The 19,924-nt window shown below is 46.0% G+C and overlaps 2 protein-coding genes across 2 annotated transcripts; both read right to left on the reverse strand.

The window, feature by feature from the left end:
• Positions 1–63: 63 nt before the first annotated feature.
• Positions 64–9,394, reverse strand: LOC146765927 (uncharacterized). The gene is made up of 2 exons (XM_085593501.1): positions 6,517–9,394; positions 64–97 (listed from the first exon to the last, which is right to left on the reverse strand). The coding sequence occupies exons 1-2, from the start codon at positions 7,824–7,826 to the stop codon at positions 64–66; spliced, it is 1,344 nt and encodes a 447-aa protein (XP_085449627.1). The 5' UTR covers positions 7,827–9,394.
• A 2,147-nt stretch (positions 9,395–11,541) lies between these two features.
• Positions 11,542–15,994, reverse strand: LOC146765928 (endogenous retrovirus group K member 5 Gag polyprotein-like). Its single transcript, XM_085593551.1, has one exon. It carries the CDS (start codon positions 13,311–13,313, stop codon positions 11,550–11,552), a length of 1,764 nt encoding a protein of 587 aa, XP_085449677.1. The 5' UTR covers positions 13,314–15,994; the 3' UTR covers positions 11,542–11,549.
• Positions 15,995–19,924: the final 3,930 nt, after the last annotated feature.

Raw genomic sequence — 19,924 nt, forward strand, 5'->3', positions numbered from 1 at the left:
AGGTGAACGAAAACAAAATACCTAGAGGTGCAGGACAAGTTAAAGCACAAGTGCAAAATCCCCTCATTTTGTGGCAAGGGTGGGTTTCACATTTGCCCTTTGCCGAGGGGGAGCCCCAGGAATTAGAACTCCTAAGCTCTGCAAAAGCTGAATTTTGCATTCAATTTGATTTTTCCCCAACCAAAGAAGTAAAATTATATGAACATGTCAAACAGTACAAGGTAGAATTCAGAGCAGGTCAATGGTGCACAGCTGTCTACAAGCTGAAATTTACATCTGAAGAGAGCCTGACAGAGGAATGGTTCAACGACAAGGGACATGATACTGTAAAATTAATCCAAATAGGGAGGGCTACGTGACTGCTGCAAAGTCCACATGGCCCTGAAGAGTAGATGGTGTGCAGAAAGCAGGATATTGAAACTGCTTGGTATGTAGAAGTAGATAGAGAAGAACAAAGAAGTACTAAGCTGTTCTAGCTGCAAGGCCAGCTGGACAGGCAAGTATCATTCACAAAGATACTTTTAAGATAATAGTACAAGTCACATAGCAACCACTCATGAGCTCGGCTTTTGCAATATGTACGACCTAATTAACAAACATCTATAAACTGTGTAATCTGTCACAATAAACTGAGACTTGATGATCATGATAGCATGAGTCTTGTCTCCCGCGGCACCCTCCAACAATCTCTGTTTTGTCTCATTGACCTTGTGAGGTCACACAGCTCTCTATGATGTCACTCAGACATCTCCTTGATGTCATACATCCTCCTCTGATGTCACAATGACATCTCTATGATGTCACACTGACACCTCTGTGACATCACACTTAGATGGCTGTGATGTCGCACAGACCCTGTGGGGTCACAAAGCTTTTTGTGATGTCACAAAGACATCTCTGTGATGTCACTCAGACACCTCTGTGATGTTACAGAGACCCTTTGAAGTCACACAGCTTTTTCTGATGACACAAAGATATCTCTGTGACGTCACACCGCTCTCTGTGATGCCGCACTGACAACACTGTGATGTCACACAATTCTATATGATGTCACACTGACTCCTCTATGGTTGCACAGATCCTCCTTTGATGTTACAATGACATCACTCTGATGCCACACTGACACATCTGTGACGTCACACAGCTCACAGTGATATCACATGGACATCTCTGTGATGTCGCACAGCCCTTCATGATGTCACATTGACATTTCTGTGAGGTCACAGGGCTTTTAGTGATGTCACACTGACATCTCTGTGAGGTCACATTGACCTTGTGAGGTCACACAGCTGTCTATGATGTCACACGGACATCTCTGTGATGCCACACAACCTCCTCTGACATCACAGTGACATCTCTATGATGTCACACTGACACCTCTGTGACGTCACACTTACATGGCTGTGATGTCGCACAGACCCTCTGAGATCACAAATCTTTTTGTGATTTCACAAAGACATCTCTGTGATGTCACTCTGACACCCCTGTGATTTCACATTGAACCTGGGAGGTCACACATCTTTTTGAGATGCCACACTGACATCTCTGTGATGTCACACAGCTCTCTGAGATGTCACATGGACATCCCTGTGATGTTGCACCAATATCTTTGAAGTCACACAGCCTCCTCCTGTGATCTCACAATTACATCTCTATGATGTCACACTGATGCCTCCAGAACGTCACACAGCTCTCTGTGATATCACATGGACTTCCCTGTGATGGTTCACAGCTCTCTGTCATGTCACACTGACTTCTCTGTGAAGTCACACAGCCTCCTCCTCTGATCTCACAATTACATCTCTATGATGTCACACGGATGCCTCCATAACGTCACACAGCTCCCTGTGATACCACATGGACGTCTCTGGGATGTCACACAGCTCTCTGTGATGTCACACTGAAATCTCTGTGAAAGCACTCAGCTTTTAGGAATGTCACACTTATATCTTTGTGATGTCACCAATAAACTTCTGCGATGTTACACAACTTCCTGTGATGTCACAGAGATATCTCTGTGACGTCACACTGACATCTCTTGAAGAGAGCTTGACCGAGGAATGGTTGTACAACAGGGGACATGATGCTGTAAAATTAATCCAACTAGGGAGGGCTACGTGACTGCTGCAAAGTTCGCATGACCCTGAAGAGTAGATGGTGTGCAGAAAGCAGGATATTGAAACTGCTTGGTATGTAGAAGTAGATAGAGAAGAACAAAGAAGTACTAAGCTGTTCTAGCTGCAAGGCCAGCTGGACAGGCAAGTATCATTCACAAAGATACTTTTAAGATAATAGTACAAGTCACATAGCAACCACTCATGAGCTCGGCTTTTGCAATATGTACGACCTAATTAACAAACATCTATAAACTGTGTAATCTGTCACAATAAACTGAGACTTGATGATCATGATAGCATGAGTCTTGTCTCCCGCGGCAGCCTCCAACAATCTCTGTTTTGTCTCATTGAACCTTGTGAGGTCACACAGCTGTCTATGATGTCACTCAGACATCTCCTTGATGTCATACATCCTCCTCTGATGTCACAATGACATCTCTATGATGTCACACAGACACCTCTGTGACGTCACACTTAGATGGCTGTGATGCCGCACAGACCCTGTGGGGTCACAAAGCTTTTGGTGATGTCACAAAGACATCTCTGTGATGTCACTCAGACACCTCTGTGATGTTACAGAGACCCTTCGAAGTCACACAGCTTTTTCTGATGACACAAAGATATCTCTGTGACGTCACACCGCTCTCTGTGATGCCGCACTGACAACACTGTGATGTCACACAATTCTATTTGATGTCACACTGACTCCTCTATGGTTGCACAGATCCTCCTTTGATGTTACAATGACATCTCTCTGATGCCACACTGACACATCTGTGACGTCACACAGCTCACAGTGATAACACGTGGACATCTCTGTGATGTCGCACAGCCCTTCATGATGTCACATTGACATTTCTGTGAGGTCACAGGGCTTTTAGTGATGTCACACAGACATCTCTGTGATGTCACAGAACTTCCTGTGATGTCACAGAGCTATCTCTCTGACGTCACACTGACATCTCTGTGAGATCACATTGACCTGGTGAGGTCACACAGCTGTCTATGATGTCACACGGACATCTCTGTGATGCCACACAACCTCCTCTGACATCACAGTGACATCTCTATGATGTCACACTGACACCTCTGTGACGTCACACTTAGATGGCTGTGATGTCGCACCGACCCTCTGAGGTCACAAATCTTTTTGTGATGTCACAATGACATCTCTGTGATGTCACTCAGACACCTCTGTTATGTCACAGTGACCCTGTGTGTTTACACATTTTTTTGAGATGCCACACTGACATCTCTGTGATATCACACCGCTCTCTGAGATGTCACATGGACATCCCTGTGATGTTGCAACAATATCTGTGAAGTCACACAGCCTCCTCCTCTGATCTCACAATTACATCTCTATGATGTCACACGGATGCCTCCATAACGTCACACAGCTCCCTGTGATACCACATGGACGTCTCTGGGATGTCACACAGCTCTCTGTGATGTCACACTGAAATCTCTGTGAAAGCAATCAGCTTTTAGGAATGTCACACTTATATCTTTGTGATGTCACCAATAAACTTCTGTGATGTTACACAACTTCCTGTGATGTCACAGAGATATCTCTGTGACGTCACACTGACATCTCTTGAAGAGAGCTTGACAGAGGAATGGTTGTACAACAGGGGACATGATGCTGTAAAATTAATCCAACTAGGGAGGGCTACGCGACTGCTGCAAAGTTCGCATGACCCTGAAGAGTAGATGGTGTGCAGAAAGCAGGATATTGAAACTGCTTGGTATGTAGAAGTAGATAGAGAAGAACAAAGAAGTACTAAGCTGTTCTAGCTGCAAGGCCAGCTGGACAGGCAAGTATCATTCACAAAGATACTTTTAAGATAATAGTACAAGTCACATAGCAACCACTCATGAGCTCGGCTTTTGCAATATGTACGACCTAATTAACAAACATCTATAAACTGTGTAATCTGTCACAATAAACTGAGACTTGATGATCATGATAGCATGAGTCTTGTCTCCCGCGGCAGCCTCCAACAATCTCTGTTTTGTCTCATTGAACCTTGTGAGGTCACACAGCTGTCTATGATGTCACTCAGACATCTCCTTGATGTCATACATCCTCCTCTGATGTCACAATGACATCTCTATGATGTCACACAGACACCTCTGTGACGTCACACTTAGATGGCTGTGATTTCGCACAGACCCTGTGGGGTCACAAAGCTTTTGGTGATGTCACAAAGACATCTCTGTGATGTCACTCAGACACCTCTGTGATGTTACAGAGACCCTTCGAAGTCACACAGCTTTTTCTGATGACACAAAGATATCTCTGTGACGGCACACCGCTCTCTGTGATGCCGCACTGACAACACTGTGATGTCACACAATTCTATTTGATGTCACACTGACTCCTCTATGGTTGCACAGATCCTCCTTTGATGTTACAATGACATCTCTCTGATGCCACACTGACACATCTGTGACGTCACACAGCTCACAGTGATATCACATGGACATCTCTGTGATGTCGCACAGCCCTTCATGATGTCACATTGACATTTCTGTGAGGTCACAGGGCTTTTAGTGATGTCACACAGACATCTCTGTGATGTCACAGAACTTCCTGTGATGTCACAGAGCTATCTCTCTGACGTCACACTGACATCTCTGTGAGGTCACATTGACCTGGTGAGGTCACACAGCTGTCTATGATGTCACACGGACATCTCTGTGATGCCACACAACCTCCTCTGACATCACAGTGACATCTCTATGATGTCACACTGACACCTCTGTGACGTCACACTTAGATGGCTGTGATGTCGCACCGACCCTCTGTTATGTCACAAATCTTTTTGTGATGTCACAATGACATCTCTGTGATGTCACTCAGACACCTCTGTTATGTCACAGTGACCCTGTGTGTTTACACATCTTTTTGAGATGCCACACTGACATCTCTGTGATGTCACACAGCTCTCTGAGATGTCACATGGACATCCCTGTGATGTTGCACCAATATCTGTGAAGTCACACAGCCTCCTCCTCTGATCTCACAATTACATCTCTATGATGTCACACGGATGCCTCCATAACGTCACACAGCTCCCTGTGATACCACATGGACGTCTCTGGGATGTCACACAGCTCTCTGTGATGTCACACTGAAATCTCTGTGAAAGCAATCAGCTTTTAGGAATGTCACACCTATATCTTTGTGATGTCACCAATAAACTTCTGCGATGTTACACAACTTCCTGTGATGTCACAGAGATATCTCTGTGACGTCACACTGACATCTCTTGAAGAGAGCTTGACCGAGGAATGGTTGTAAAATTAATCCAACTAGGGAGGGCTACGTGACTGCTGCAAAGTTCGCATGACCCTGAAGAGTAGATGGTGTGCAGAAAGCAGGATATTGAAACTGCTTGGTATGTAGAAGTAGATAGAGAAGAACAAAGAAGTACTAAGCTGTTCTAGCTGCAAGGCCAGCTGGACAGGCAAGTATCATTCACAAAGATACTTTTAAGTTAATAGTACAAGTCACATAGCAACCAATCATGAGCTCGGCTTTTGCAATATGTACGACCTAATTAACAAACATCTATAAACTGTGTAATCTGTCACAATAAACTGAGACTTGATGATCATGATATCATGAGTCTTGTCTCCCGCGGCATTCCCTCTAACACTGATGTACAACCATTCCTCTGTCAAGCTCTCTTCAAGAGATGTCAGTGTGACGTCACAGAGATATCTCTGTGACATCACAGGAAGTTGTGTAACATCACAGAAGTTTATTGGTGACATCACAAAGATATAAGTGTGACATTCCTAAAAGCTGAGTGCTTTCACAGAGATTTCAGTGTGACATCACAGAGAGCTGTGTGACATCCCAGAGACGTCCATGTGGTATCACAGGGAGCTGTGTGACGTTATGGAGGCATCCGTGTGACATCATAGAGATGTAATTGTGAGATCAGAGGAGGAGGCTGTGTGACTTCACAGAGAAGTCAGTGTGACATGTCAGAGAGCTGTTGTTAGAGGGAAATGCCGCGGGAGACAAGACTCATGATATCATGATCATCAAGTCTCAGTTTATTGTAACAGATTACATAGTTTATATATGTTCGTTAATTAGCTCATACATATTGCAAAAGCCAAGCTCATGATTGGTTGCTATGTGACTTGTACTATTATCTTAAAAGTATCGTTATGATCGATACATGCCTGTCCGGCTGGCCTTGCAGTTAGAACAGCTTAGTACCCCCTTTGTTCTTCTCTATCTACTTCTACATACTAAGCAATTTCAATATCCTGCTTTCTGCACATCATCTATTCTTCAGGGCCATGCGAACTTTGCAGCAGTCACGTAGCCCTCCCTATTTGGATTAACTTTACAGTATCATGTCCCTTGTCGTTCAACCATTCCTCTGTCAGGCTCTCTTCATCTCCCCCGTTTTCTTTTTGGACAAGAAGGTGTGCATTCAGCATTTTCTGCAAAAGCTGCTGCATCAAGCCTTGTAAGCAAGTAAACACACAGGGCAAGACAAGCAAAAGTATCACAATTATGCTTAGAACTATTATGCCATATTTGATGATGTCCCTCAACCATGGTCCAATCCCCAATCCTTTCAGCCAGCCTTCCAAGCCCAATCCGTCCTCCACTTTCAACTGTTGAGTTAGCTCGGTCAATTTTCGTATTTGCTTATGGATGGATGTAGAGTGGTCAGATAAGTTCATACAGCACATTCCTTCAAATTCCTCACAACCATGACCTTGGGCTAGCAATAGGAAATCTATAGCCGCCCTATTCTGCAGTGTGGCATGTCTTACTGAGTCTACATCCAAAAGCATGTCACTTAAGGCCTTCGATGTAGCATTTGTCTGTTTAGCTAGCCAGCACCCCAGCTTGTTGAGTTGAGCTAATGCTCCTGCTGAGGCAACACCAGGCGCTAGGAAAGAGGCAGCAATAATCGCCTCAGGGGACCAAAATCTAACATTATCTTGACAGTTACTGGCAAAGTTATGTACACTGCGTCGCAATCTGCTGCCATGATGACGCCGAGCCATGTCTAATATCATTGATGTGTTGGGTGTCAGCAATGACAATCTTCCTAACGAACAAGGGCCTCCCTTTATTCTGGAAGGTATGCCAGCCCAAGCTCTGTCACCACAAATAAAGAATATTCCTCGGGGCAAAGAAAGCGGATTATTTGTTGACTTTGAAACCTTTTTGGCCGTGTACTGACACCAGATACCACTGTTTCTGTAAATTGGCAAAGTGGAATTAACGACAATTGCAGACTCATTGATTCTCTGTTGCTTGCTTGTCCAGTTAAAGTACAAACAGCAATCCATGCCCACTGCCCCCAGTAGCTCTAGCTCCTGGGGTTCTGCCGGGGCGATCGGTAAGTAGGGCACCCACCTGTCCCAATTATCTACAGTAGTATTCAAATTTAAATTATCGCAAGTTGGAACGCGTGTAGGACATGGCCATGTATCCAATGGTAGACCGACTAGGCAGGTGGAGAACGGATTGCCTGGGGAAGATAAAGCAAGACAGATGGACTCTTGCCCTGTTAGATTTGCCATTGTGACCCATACATTTGTTTTAGGTTGAGGTGGGACGTATGCCTGCACACTTAGCAGCACGGCTGCAACGACGAAACCTCCTACACTGCGTGTCCCATTCCTCTGGGTCAACTTGCCACTGAATGGGGATGCCAATACCATTCTGACAACAGGAATCTATAATCCCTGTCCTTTTAACACCTAGAATTTTCTCTACTAAGTGCTGTACCCTCCAAGCTAGCCTTCTTAATTCCAGGTCTTCTCTATTTTCTATTAATCTCAGGCTCTCCCTGATAGGCTGACCTGTTAATCGTGTTAAAGCGCGCTGTGGTGAGTCAAAGCTCCACTGGCGCTGACAGGTAAGACACCAGAATGCAGAGGTAAGGTGGTGCTGATGAATCCACCAACGATGAGAGCACCCTCCACAATATATTTTTACCCAAGATTGGTGGTCATAACTATTGCAAGTCAAGCAAGCAAGCGGACAACAGCGGTCAAAGTCTCTAGCTAACTGAGGCAAGAGGCAGTCTTCAACTTCTCTCTCCGAGTCAAACAGGAATTTAATCTGAAACTCTTCTTCTAATTCATACAGGATCCTGGAGATCGTCCTCTGTAGGCGCTGCCTCCTTCTCTGCTCCGGGCTGGTCATTGGTGGGCCGCACCCACTTAGCTGGGACCCACACAGTACCTGTTGGTGTAGAAACACAGAGATAGCCCCTGCCCCAGTATAATACTTTGGCTGGACCTTGCCAAATCCCTGTTTTTGGATCTCTATACCTGACTACCATTTGCGGAGGGGTAGGGGCTTTAGAGGCAAAGTGAGTAATTGCTGCGGGTAACCCCCCATCTCCAAAAATACATAAGTGATTAAGCACAAACAGGCATTTCAATAACCTATCCTGCACGCTGACTGTATCAATGTATTTTTCCAGATATTGTTTAAGAGTTCCATTGGCTCTCTCTACTATTGCCTGTCCAGTAGGGGAGTTTGCAATCCCTGTAACGTGTGTGATGTTCCATGTTTGCATAAAGCGGGCAACACGTTTACTGCAATAAGCAGGGCCATTATCAGTCTTGATCTTCTGAGGCACTCCCATGACTGCGATACAGCTGCTGAGATGTCGCTCCACATGAAGGGCCCGTTCTCCTGTCTGAGCAGTAGCCCATATGTAATGGCTGTAAGTATCAATAGTCACATGGACGTACTTCAAACGACCAAAACTAGGTACATGGGTGACATCCATCTGCCAAAGTTCATTAGCTTGCAGGCCTCGCGGATTTACTCCTATTCCCAGGCCCACTCCTCTGTTGTGATGGCTACATATGGGGCAAGCCTTAACAATAGCTCTAGCTTCTTGTAGTGGAATACGGAACTCCTGTGATAGGCCTTTGGCATTCTGATGAAAGATAGCATGGTTCTCTCGGGCCATTGTTTGCCGTGGAAGTACTACATGATGAGCAATTGACACTGACACTAATTTGTCGGCTCTGGCATTGCCTGCTCCCAGTCCTTCATTCCATTTGTGGCTGCGGACATGTATGATAGAATATGCCTCCCTTCTGTTCCTTAAGGCGCGCTTTAATTGAAGAAAGAGCTCGTAAAGACGCTGATTTTGGACCTCCTTGATGGCGGCATCTTCAATCCTTGATGCCACTCCTACGACATAGAGTGAGTCAGAAACAACGTTCAGCGGCCCCAACAAGTGAGACACTGCCCAAATAACTGCCCTTAACTCTAATGTCTGTAAGTTGTCCTGAAATGTTGCTTCCAGTATCTGATAATGCCATTGTTGTTCTGTCTTCCAGACCACAGCCGCTCTGCGTGATTTGCGGCCTGCGTCTGTGAAAGCTGTAATGGCATTTGAGATAGGCTTCTCCTTTCTGAGGGGTTTCTGTATCCATGTCCATTTTCCTACCCATTGTAATTGTTTGGGTGTAAGGGGTCCTGTACTAACAGTAGCTGCAGATGAAAGCAATGCTTCGGCAAGGGGTGCAGAGTTTAGAAGGTACCAGTCCAAAGTGGGTTTTTCCATGGGTATATTGATTTTTACTGGTTCTGAACCACTTATCTCTAAAATACGAGTACGTCCCTTCTTGATAAGTGTTGCCAGGCTGTCGACCTTGGAGGTTACAGTTCTTTTTTGCTGTAATGGGGGTGAGATCCATTCTAGCACCACTGTCTCCCCCGTTTTCTTTTCATGCTGGGTGACAGCCCCTAATAGGTGGTCCTCAGTGTTCCAAATGGTCAAATGTAAAGGAAGATCAGGATCAAGACGTCTCACAAAACCAGTAGAGATGCAGTGTGTAATGTCGTGTAAAGCACGACGTTGATCTGACGTCAGGCGAACTGGAGTGCAGGGATCGGTTCCTTTGAGGAGTGGGCGCAGTTTGTCTAAAAGGATATTAGGAATTCCAGTAACTGGCTTGAGCCATTGTAGGTCGCCCAAAAGCCTTTGCGCTTCATGCAAGGTGTTGACTGATGACTGGATAGATAGCTTCTGTGGTGTAACTCGCTGTTGAGTGATCGTCCATCCCAAGTATTTCCATGGAGCAGAAAATTGAATTTTGTTGGCTGCAATGACGAGAGAAGACTTCTCTAAGGTATGCAGGATATCATGGATTTGAGAGTCTAAAAAGGGGGTTGCTTGTGCGAACAGAATATCATCCATGTAGTGATAGATGATGGTATCGGGCATGCGTTGTCGCAGTGGCTGAAGTGCTGCATCCACATATAGCTGACAAATTGTGGGCGAATTACGCATTCCTTGTGGCAAAACCGTCCATTCAAATGTCCTGGCTGGCTCGCCATGATTGAGGGCAGGGAGAGTAAAGGCAAACCTTTTAGTATCTGCAGGGTGCAGAGCAATAGTAAAGAAGCAGTCTTTCAAATCTATAACTAAGATGGGCCATTCTTGTGGTAACATAGCAGGATTCGGCATCCCAGGTTGCAGTGCTCCCATAGGTTCCATCTGATCATTTACTGCTCTGAGATCATGCAAGAGCCGGTAATTGCCCGACTTTTTCTTGATAACAAAGATCGGAGTGTTCCAAGGGCTTGTGGATGGTCTAAGATGTCCCTGCTTGTATTGTTCATCAACCAACAAATGTGCCTGCTCCAGACTTTCCCGTTTCAAAGGCCATTGCTTAACTACCACAGGCTCGTTAGTAGTCCATGTAAGTGGTAGCGGGAAGATCCAAGCAATGGCCGTCACTGAAAAGAATGATCGTTGGTAAGGACGAGGCCCAGCTGGGCCAGAACATCACGGCCAATCAAGCATTGAACAGCGGGTGGTAAGGTTGTTATAGAGAGCGCTGCAGACGCCTGTCTCCCTTCAATTTCAACAGTCAGCACTGGGGTGCGGCTTGCGAGTGTCATTCCGCCGATGCCGCTCACCGTGGTTGCTGTGGGCTGGGTGGGCCAAGACGCAGGCCAATGACCTGGGTCAATAATGCTGGTATCTGCGCCCGTATCCAGAAGTCCTTTAAGCACAATGCTGTGTCCCTGATGGATCAAGCGACAGGATTTCCTGGGGCGGGTGTTGAGATCCAAGGTAAGCAATGCGAGACCTCCTGTTGAGCCAAATCCCTCTGGAGTCCTGGGGACTTGGGATATAGGTTCCAATCCTTTGGTCATTTGTGGCAGTGGGATTAACTGAGCAATCCTTTGACCTTTTGGTACTGTCACGGGGGGATATGGCGTATGAGCAATGATCATGATTTCGCCGCAGCAGTCGGCATCGATGATCCCTGGTTCCACAAAGAGGCCTAAAATAGAGGCTGAAGAGCGGCCAATAATGAGTCCTCCCATAGCTTGTCCGTGTATTCGCAAGGGGCCATGGATTCCAGTTGGAATTTTATGTGGTCTTGAAGTTAGGAGATCAGTGTCTACTGCGGCTGCCAAGTCCAGGCCGAGGCTCCCGCAGGTGGCAGGCTGGAATTGCTGAGTGGCTTCATTTCTGCAGCTGCTATTTGTGTCCCAGTGCGGCCGCTGATCGCGCTGCTCCTGAAGTTTCCCTGCTTCCTTTTGCATGCGTTAGAGTTGTGGGTGTTTGATTGGCATCTGCCACACCAGACTCCTGTTGCTCCGCATTCCCTTCGAGTGTGACCTAAGTTTCCACAGCGGTAGCATTTTACACGTGCCCCCCCGGTAGTATTAGAATGGGGGCGCCCAGCCGTAGCCTGAAGGGGAGCAAGGGCTGCTAAAACCTGATTTTGAGAAGCTAAAACCTGATTTTGAGAGCTTGCCTGTTCTCGTAATCCCTGTCCTATCTCTTGCAAAGCATTAACCAATAGTGCCTGAGTTCCAACTGGTACTGAAGCAGCCTTTTCTAACAATGCTTGGACAGTCCAATCCCCAGGGATAGAAGTAATCAAATTTCTAGTTGTGGGATTGCTATTCTGGAGTATGCACTGCTTAAGTAGGGCATCCTGCATATGATCAGCCACCCCTGCTTTGGACAACGCCTCCATTATTTTATCTACGAATGTGCCAAGAGGCTCCTCCCTGCCTTGTTTAATCCCCATATACATTGGAATTCCACCCGGGGTCTTGACTTTGTCTATGGCTCTTCTTGCCACCACTGTTGCTTCTCTTAATTTGTCAGGTCCTAGTGCTGCCTGTTGTTCTAAGCGTACATGATTACCCTGTCCCATGAGCTCGGCTACAGTAAGCCCTGCCAAGGGATCCCCCTGAGCCCTTGGTAAATTGGCACTTCTCTCCGCTTCCTCTCTCCAGCGTGCCTCAAAAAGTAAGCGTTGATGCGGCGTGAAGATCAATTTGGCCATTCCCCTAACATCGGAAGGCAATAAAGTGTGAGCATTAAAAATAAAATCAAGCATTTGCCTGGCAGGCTCACTGGCGATACCATAGCTCCCCACAGTGGCGCGCAGCTGTGTCAACAGTTTCCAGTCCATGCTTTGGACCTGCGCAGTGTACCCCCCGTCGCCATTCGGCGAAAATATCACCGGAAACGCAAGGGTTTCCTGTGCTGCCGTGAAGAGCTCAGCGTCCCCCGTCTGCATGCCCTCCTGTGCAATAGCAGCCCATAGCTCACGTCTTCCCTTAGCCATGGCCTCCACAAGGTCAGAATCTGCCCTAGGGACAGGCGCCTGGCCGGGAGACGGCGGATGCCGCGAGGAGGGTGCTACGGTAACGTTTTGAATTGCCGGAGGGGGACGCGATGGTGGGGGTAGAGGGGGAGCTGATGGCAGCACCTCAATGCCACTAGTATCTGTGGGCGGTGCAGGCATTTCAGGAGCAGAGATGGGGACAGGGAAATTTGTAAGGACCGGAGGGTTAGGCTCACTAGAAGAAAGCGAGGGTTCATATTCCTTATTTTTTTCCCGGGCTGTCCGTATCCCTTCCACCGCCTTCTTTTCTGCCTGACACATTAGCAATTCACTATGAACTACCCGCCAAAGCTTACCCATCTTCTTACCCGTTTTATCCTCATCTAACACTAACTCCACCAACTTATCCCCATATTTCCTCCATTCGGAAAGTTCATGAACACTATGGGGGTTAACGAAAAAGCCGTAAGACTCAGCATGATGCAATAGCGAAGGGAGATCCTTATCTAAGTCAATCCCCCTAATCTGCCTTTTTCTAAGAGAAGCACTAAATAAATCATATGCTGCTTGCCTTTCCATGGTTACGTCGGTACCGTTGCTGGCTCCTTCAGGCTTCGGCAGCACGTATCGGCTGAGCCCGCTTCTACGGTCACTCAGGGCGCGGAGAAGAGCGTTTCGCCTCTTCTCTTTATTTTCGCCGTCCTTCCAGCTGCAGGACCCGCACTCCAACGCAGCACCTCTCTCGCCTTAGGCTCGGATCAGGTCCCTGCTTTCGGGCGCCAGTTGTTAGAGAAAAATGCCGCGGGAGACAAGACTCATGATATCATGATCATCAAGTCTCAGTTTATTGTAACAGATTACATAGTTTATATATGTTCGTTAATTAGCTCATACATATTGCAAAAGCCAAGCTCATGATTGGTTGCTATGTGACTTGTACTATTATCTTAAAAGTATCGTTATGATCGATACATGCCTGTCCGGCTGGCCTTGCAGTTAGAACAGCTTAGTACCCCCTTTGTTCTTCTCTATCTACTTCTACATACTAAGCAATTTCAATATCCTGCTTTCTGCACATCATCTATTCTTCAGGGCCATGCGAACTTTGCAGCAGTCACGTAGCCCTCCCTATTTGGATTAACTTTACAGTATCATGTCCCTTGTCGTTCAACCATTCCTCTGTCAGGCTCTCTTCAAGCTGTGAACTATCACAGGGAAATCCATGTGATATCACAGAGAGCTGTGTGACGTTCTGGAGGCATCAGTGCGACATCATAGAGATGTAATTATGAGATCAGAGGAGGAGGCTGTGTGACTTCACAGATATTGTTGCAACATCACAGGGATGTCCAGGTGACATCTCAGAGAGCTGTGTGACATCACAGAGATGTCAGTGTGGCATCTCAAAAAGATCTGTAACCTCACAGGGTCACTGTGACATCACAGAGGTGTCTGAGTGACATCACAGAGATGTCATTGTGACATCACAAAAAGATTTGTGATCTCAGAGGGTCGGTGCGACATCACAGCCATCCAAGTGTGACGTCACAGAGGTGTCAGTGTGACATCATAGAGATGTCACTGTGATGTCAGAGGAGGTTGTGTGGCATCACAGAGATGTCCGTGTGACATCATAGACAGCTGTGTGACCTCACAAGGTCAATGTGACCTCACAGAGATGTCAGTGTGACGTCAGAGAGATAGCTCTGTGACATCACAGGAAGTTCTGTGACATCACAGAGATGTCTGTGTGACATCACTAAAAGCCCTGTGACCTCACAGAAATGTCAATGTGACATCATGAAGGGCTGTGCGACATCACAGAGATGTCCATGTGATATCACTGTGAGCTGTGTGACGTCACAGATGTGTCAGTGTGGCATCAGAGAGATGTCATTGTAACATCAAAGGAGGATCTGTGCAACCATAGAGGAGTCAGTGTGACGTCAAATAGAATTGTGTGACATCACAGTGTTGTCAGTGCGGCATCACAGAGAGCGGTGTGACGTCACAGAGATATCTTTGTGTCATCAGAAAAAGCTGTGTGACTTTGAAGGGTCTCTGTAACATCACAGAGGTGTCTGAGTGACATCACAGAGATGTCTTTGTGACATCACAAAAAGCTTTGTGGCCCCACAGGGTCTGTGCGACATCACAGCCATCTAAGTGTGACGTCACAGAGGTGTCTGTGTGACATCATAGAGATGTCATTGTGACATCAGAGGAGGATGTATGACATCAAGGAAATGCCTGAGTGACATCATAGACAGCTGTGTGACCTCACAAGGTCAATGAGACAAAACAGAGATTGTTGGAGGGTGCCGCGGGAGACAAGACTCATGCTATCATGATCATCAAGTCTCAGTTTATTGTGACAGATTACACAGTTTATAGATGTTTGTTAATTAGGTCGTACATATTGCAAAAGCCGAGCTCATGAGTGGTTGCTATGTGACTTGTACTATTATCTTAAAAGTATCTTTGTGAATGATACTTGCCTGTCCAGCTGGCCTTGCAGCTAGAACAGCTTAGTACTTCTTTGTTCTTCTCTATCTACTTCTACATACCAAGCAGTTTCAATATCCTGCTTTCTGCACACCATCTACTCTTCAGGGTCATGCGAACTTTGCAGCAGTCACGTAGCCCTCCCTAGTTGGATTAATTTTACAGCATCATGTCCCCTGTTGTACAACCATTCCTCGGTCAAGCTCTCTTCAAGAGATGTCAGTGTGACGTCACAGAGATATCTCTGTGACATCACAGGAAGTTGTGTAACATCGCAGAAGTTTATTGGTGACATCACAAAGATATAAGTGTGACATTCCTAAAAGCTGATTGCTTTCACAGAGATTTCAGTGTGACATCACAGAGAGCTGTGTGACATCCCAGAGACGTCCATGTGGTATCACAGGGAGCTGTGTGACGTTATGGAGGCATCCGTGTGACATCATAGAGATGTAATTGTGAGATCAGAGGAGGAGGCTGTGTGACTTCACAGAGAAGTCAGTGTGACATCACAGAGAGCTGTGAACTATGATCGGGAAGTCCATGTGATATCACAGAGAGCTCTGTGACGTTTTGGAGGCATCAGTGTGACATCATAGAGATGTAATTATGAGATCAGAGGAGGAGGCTGTGTGACTTCACAGATATTGTTGCAACATCACAGGGATGTCCATGTGACATCTCAGAGAGCTGTGTGACATCACAGAGATGTCAGTGTGGCATCTCAAAAAGATGTGTAACCTCACAGGGTCACTGTGACGTCACAGAGGTGTCTGTGTGACATCATAGAGATGTCACTGTGATGTCAGAGGAGGTTGTGTGGCATCACAGAGATGTCCGTGTGACATCATAGACAGCTGTGTGACCTCACAAGGTCAATGTGACCTCACAGAGATGTCATTGTGACGTCACAGAGATAGCTCTGTGACATCACAGGAAGTTCTGTGACATCACAGAGATGTCTGTGTGACATCACTAAAAGCCCTGTGACCTCACAGAAATGTCAATGTGACATCATGAAGGGCTGTGTGACATCACAGAGATGTCCATGTGATATCACTGTGAGCTGTGTGACGTCACAGATGTGTCAGTGTGGCATCAGAGAGATGTCATTGTAACATCAAAGGAGGATCTGTGCAACCATAGAGGAGTCAGTGTGACGTCAAATAGAATTGTGTGACATCACAGTGTTGTCAGTGCGGCATCACAGAGAGCGGTGTGACATCATAGAGATATCTTTGTGTCATCAGAAAAAGCTGTGTGACTTTGAAGGGTCTCTGTAACATCACAGAGGTGTCTGAGTGACATCACAGAGATGTCTTTGTGACATCACCAAAAGCTTTGTGACCCCACAGGGTCTGTGCGACATCACAGCCATCTAAGTGTGATGTCACAGAGGTGTCTGTGTGACATCATAGAGATGTCATTGTGACATCAGAGGAGGATGTATGACATCAAGGAGATGTCTGAGTGACATCATAGAGAGCTGTGTGACCTCACAAGGTCAATGAGACAAAACAGAGATTGTTGGAGGCTGCCGCGGGAGACAAGACTCATGCTATCATGATCATCAAGTCTCAGTTTATTGTGACAGATTACACAGTTTATAGATGTTTGTTAATTAGGTCGTACATATTGCAAAAGCCGAGCTCATGAGTGGTTGCTATGTGACTTGTACTATTATCTTAAAAGTATCTTTGTGAATGATACTTGCCTGTCCAGCTGGCCTTGCAGCTAGAACAGCTTAGTACTTCTTTGTTCTTCTCTATCTACTTCTACATACCAAGCAGTTTCAATATCCTGCTTTCTGCACACCATCTACTCTTCAGGGTCATGCGAACTTTGCAGCAGTCACGTAGCCCTCCCTAGTTGGATTAATTTTACAGCATCATGTCCCCTGTTGTACAACCATTCCTCGGTCAAGCTCTCTTCAAGAGATGTCAGTGTGACGTCACAGAGATATCTCTGTGACATCACAGGAAGTTGTGTAACATCACAGAAGTTTATTGGTGACATCACAAAGATATAAGTGTGACATTCCTAAAATCTGAGTGCTTTCACAGAGATTTCAGTGTGACATCACAGAGAGCTGTGTGACATCCCAGAGACGTCCATGTGGTATCACAGGGAGCTGTGTGACGTTATGGAGGCATCCGTGTGACATCATAGAGATGTAATTGTGAGATCAGAGGAGGAGGCTGTGTGACTTCACAGAGAAGTCAGTGTGACATCACAGAGAGCTGTGAACTATGATCGGGAAGTCCATGTGATATCACAGAGAGCTCTGTGACGTTTTGGAGGCATCAGTGTGACATCATAGAGATGTAATTATGAGATCAGAGGAGGAGGCTGTGTGACTTCACAGATCTTGGTGCAACATCACAGGGATGTCCATGTGACATCTCAGAGAGCTGTGTGACATCACAGAGATGTCAGTGTGGCATCTCAAAAAGATGTGTAACCTCACAGGGTCACTGTGACATCACAGAGGTGTCTGAGTGACATCACAGAGATGTCATTGTGACATCACAAAAAGATTTGTGACCTCAGAGGGTCGGTGGGACATCACAGCCATCTAAGTGTGACGTCACAGAGGTGTCAGTGTGACATCATAGAGATGTACCTGTGATGTCAGAGAAGGTTGTGTGGCATCACAGAGATGTCTGTGTGACATCACTAAAAGCCCTGTGACCTCACAGAAATGTCAATGTGACATCATGAAGGGCTGTGCGACATCACAGAGATGTCCATGTGATATCACTGTGAGCTGTGTGACGTCACAGATGTGTCAGTGTGGCATCAGAGAGATGTCATTGTCACATCAAAGGATGATCTGTGCAACCATAGAGGAGTCAGTGTGACATCAAATAGAATTGTGTGACATCACAGTGTTGTCAGTGCGGCATCACAGAGAGCGGTGTGACGTCACAGAGATATTTTGTGTCATCAGAAAAAGCTGTGTGACTTCGAAGGGTCTCTGTAACATCACAGAGGTGTCTGAGTGACATCACAGAGATGTCTTTGTGACATCACAAAAAGCTTTGTGACCCCACAGGGTCTGTGCGACATCACAGCCATCTAAGTGTGACGTCACAGAGGTGTCTGTGTGACATCATAGAGATGTGATTGTGACATCAGAGGAGGATGTATGACATCAAGGAGATGTCTGAGTGACATCATAGACAGCTGTGTGACCTCACAAGGTCAATGAGACAAAACAGAGATTGTTGGAGGGTGCCGCGGGAGACAAGACTCATGCTATCATGATCATCAAGTCTCAGTTTATTGTGACAGATTACACAGTTTATAGATGTTTGTTAATTAGGTCGTACATATTGCAAAAGCCGAGCTCGTGATTGGTTGCTATGAGACTTGTACTATTATCTGAAAAGTATCTTTATGAATGATACTTGCCTGTCCAGCTGGCCTTGCAGCTAGAACAGCTTAGTACTTCTTTGTTCTTCTCTATCTACTTCTACATACCAAGCAGTTTCAATATCCTGCTTTCTGCACACCATCTACTCTTCAGGGTCATGCGAACTTTGCAGCAGTCACGTAGCCCTCCCTAGTTGGATTAATTTTACAGCATCATGTCCCCTGTTGTACAACCATTCCTCTGTCAAGCTCTCTTCAAGAGATGTCAGTGTGACATCACAGAGATATCTCTGTGACATCACAGGAAGTTGTGTAGCATCACAGAAGTTTATTGGTGACATCACAAAGATATAAGTGTGACATTCCTAAAAGCTGAGTGCTTTCACAGAGATTTCAGTGTGACATCACAGAGAGCTGTGTGACATCCCAGAGACGTCCATGTGGTATCACAGGGAGCTGTGTGACGTTATGGAGGCATCCGTGTGACATCATAGAGATGTAATTGTGAGATCAGAGGAGGAGGCTGTGTGACTTCACAGAGAAGTCAGTGTGACATCACAGAGAGCTGTGGACCATCACAGGGAAGTCCATGTGATATCACAGAGAGCTGTGTGACGTTATGGAGGCATCCGTGTGACATCATAGAGATGTAATTCTGAGATCAGAGGAGGAGGCTGTGTGACTTCACAGATATTGGTGCAACATCACAGGGATGTCCAGGTGACATCTCAGAGAGCTGTGTGACATCACAGAGATGTCAGTGTGGCATCTCAAAAAGATGTGTGACCTCACAGGGTCACTGTGACATCACAGAGGTGTCTGAGTGACATCACAGAGATGTCATTGTGACATCACAAAAAGATTTGTGACCTCAGAGGGACTGTGCGACATCACAGCCATCTAAGTGTAACTCTACAGAGGTGTCAGTGTGACATCATAGAGATGTCACCGTGATGTCAGAGGAGGATGTGTGGCATCACAGAGATGTCTGTGTGACATCATAGACAGCTGTGTGACCTCACAAGGTCAATGAGACTAAACAGAGATTGTTGGAGGGTGCCGCGGGAGACAAGACTCATGCTATCATGATCATCAAGTCTCAGTTTATTGTGACAGATTACGCAGTTTATATATGTTTGTTAATTAGGTCATACATATTGCAAAAGCCGAGCTCATGAGTGGTTGCTATGTGACTTGTATTATTATCTTAAAAGTATCTTTGTGAATGATACTTGCCTGTCCAGCTGGCCTTGCAGCTAGAACAGCTTAGTACTTCTTTGTTCTTCTCTATCTACTTCTACATACCAAGC

The sequence above is a fragment of the Lonchura striata genome, chromosome 16 (assembly GCF_050655825.1).
Source record: "Lonchura striata isolate lonStrDom1 chromosome 16, ASM5065582v1, whole genome shotgun sequence".
Lineage (NCBI taxonomy): Eukaryota > Metazoa > Chordata > Aves > Passeriformes > Estrildidae > Lonchura > Lonchura striata.

What these genes read in the sequence shown, in the direction of transcription:
- LOC146765927 (XM_085593501.1), bottom strand. Translation starts at nt 7,826, where the DNA reads ATGGTATTGGCATCCCCATTCAGTGGCAAGTTGACCCAGAGGAATGGG. An exon ending in GAGAGCCTGACAGAGGAATG is followed by an intron (nt 98 to 6,516) that starts GTTGAACGACAA and finishes CCCTCGGCAAAG; the next exon opens with GGCAAATGTGAAACCCACCC.
- LOC146765928 (XM_085593551.1), bottom strand. Translation starts at nt 13,313, where the DNA reads ATGGAAAGGCAAGCAGCATATGATTTATTTAGTGCTTCTCTTAGAAAA.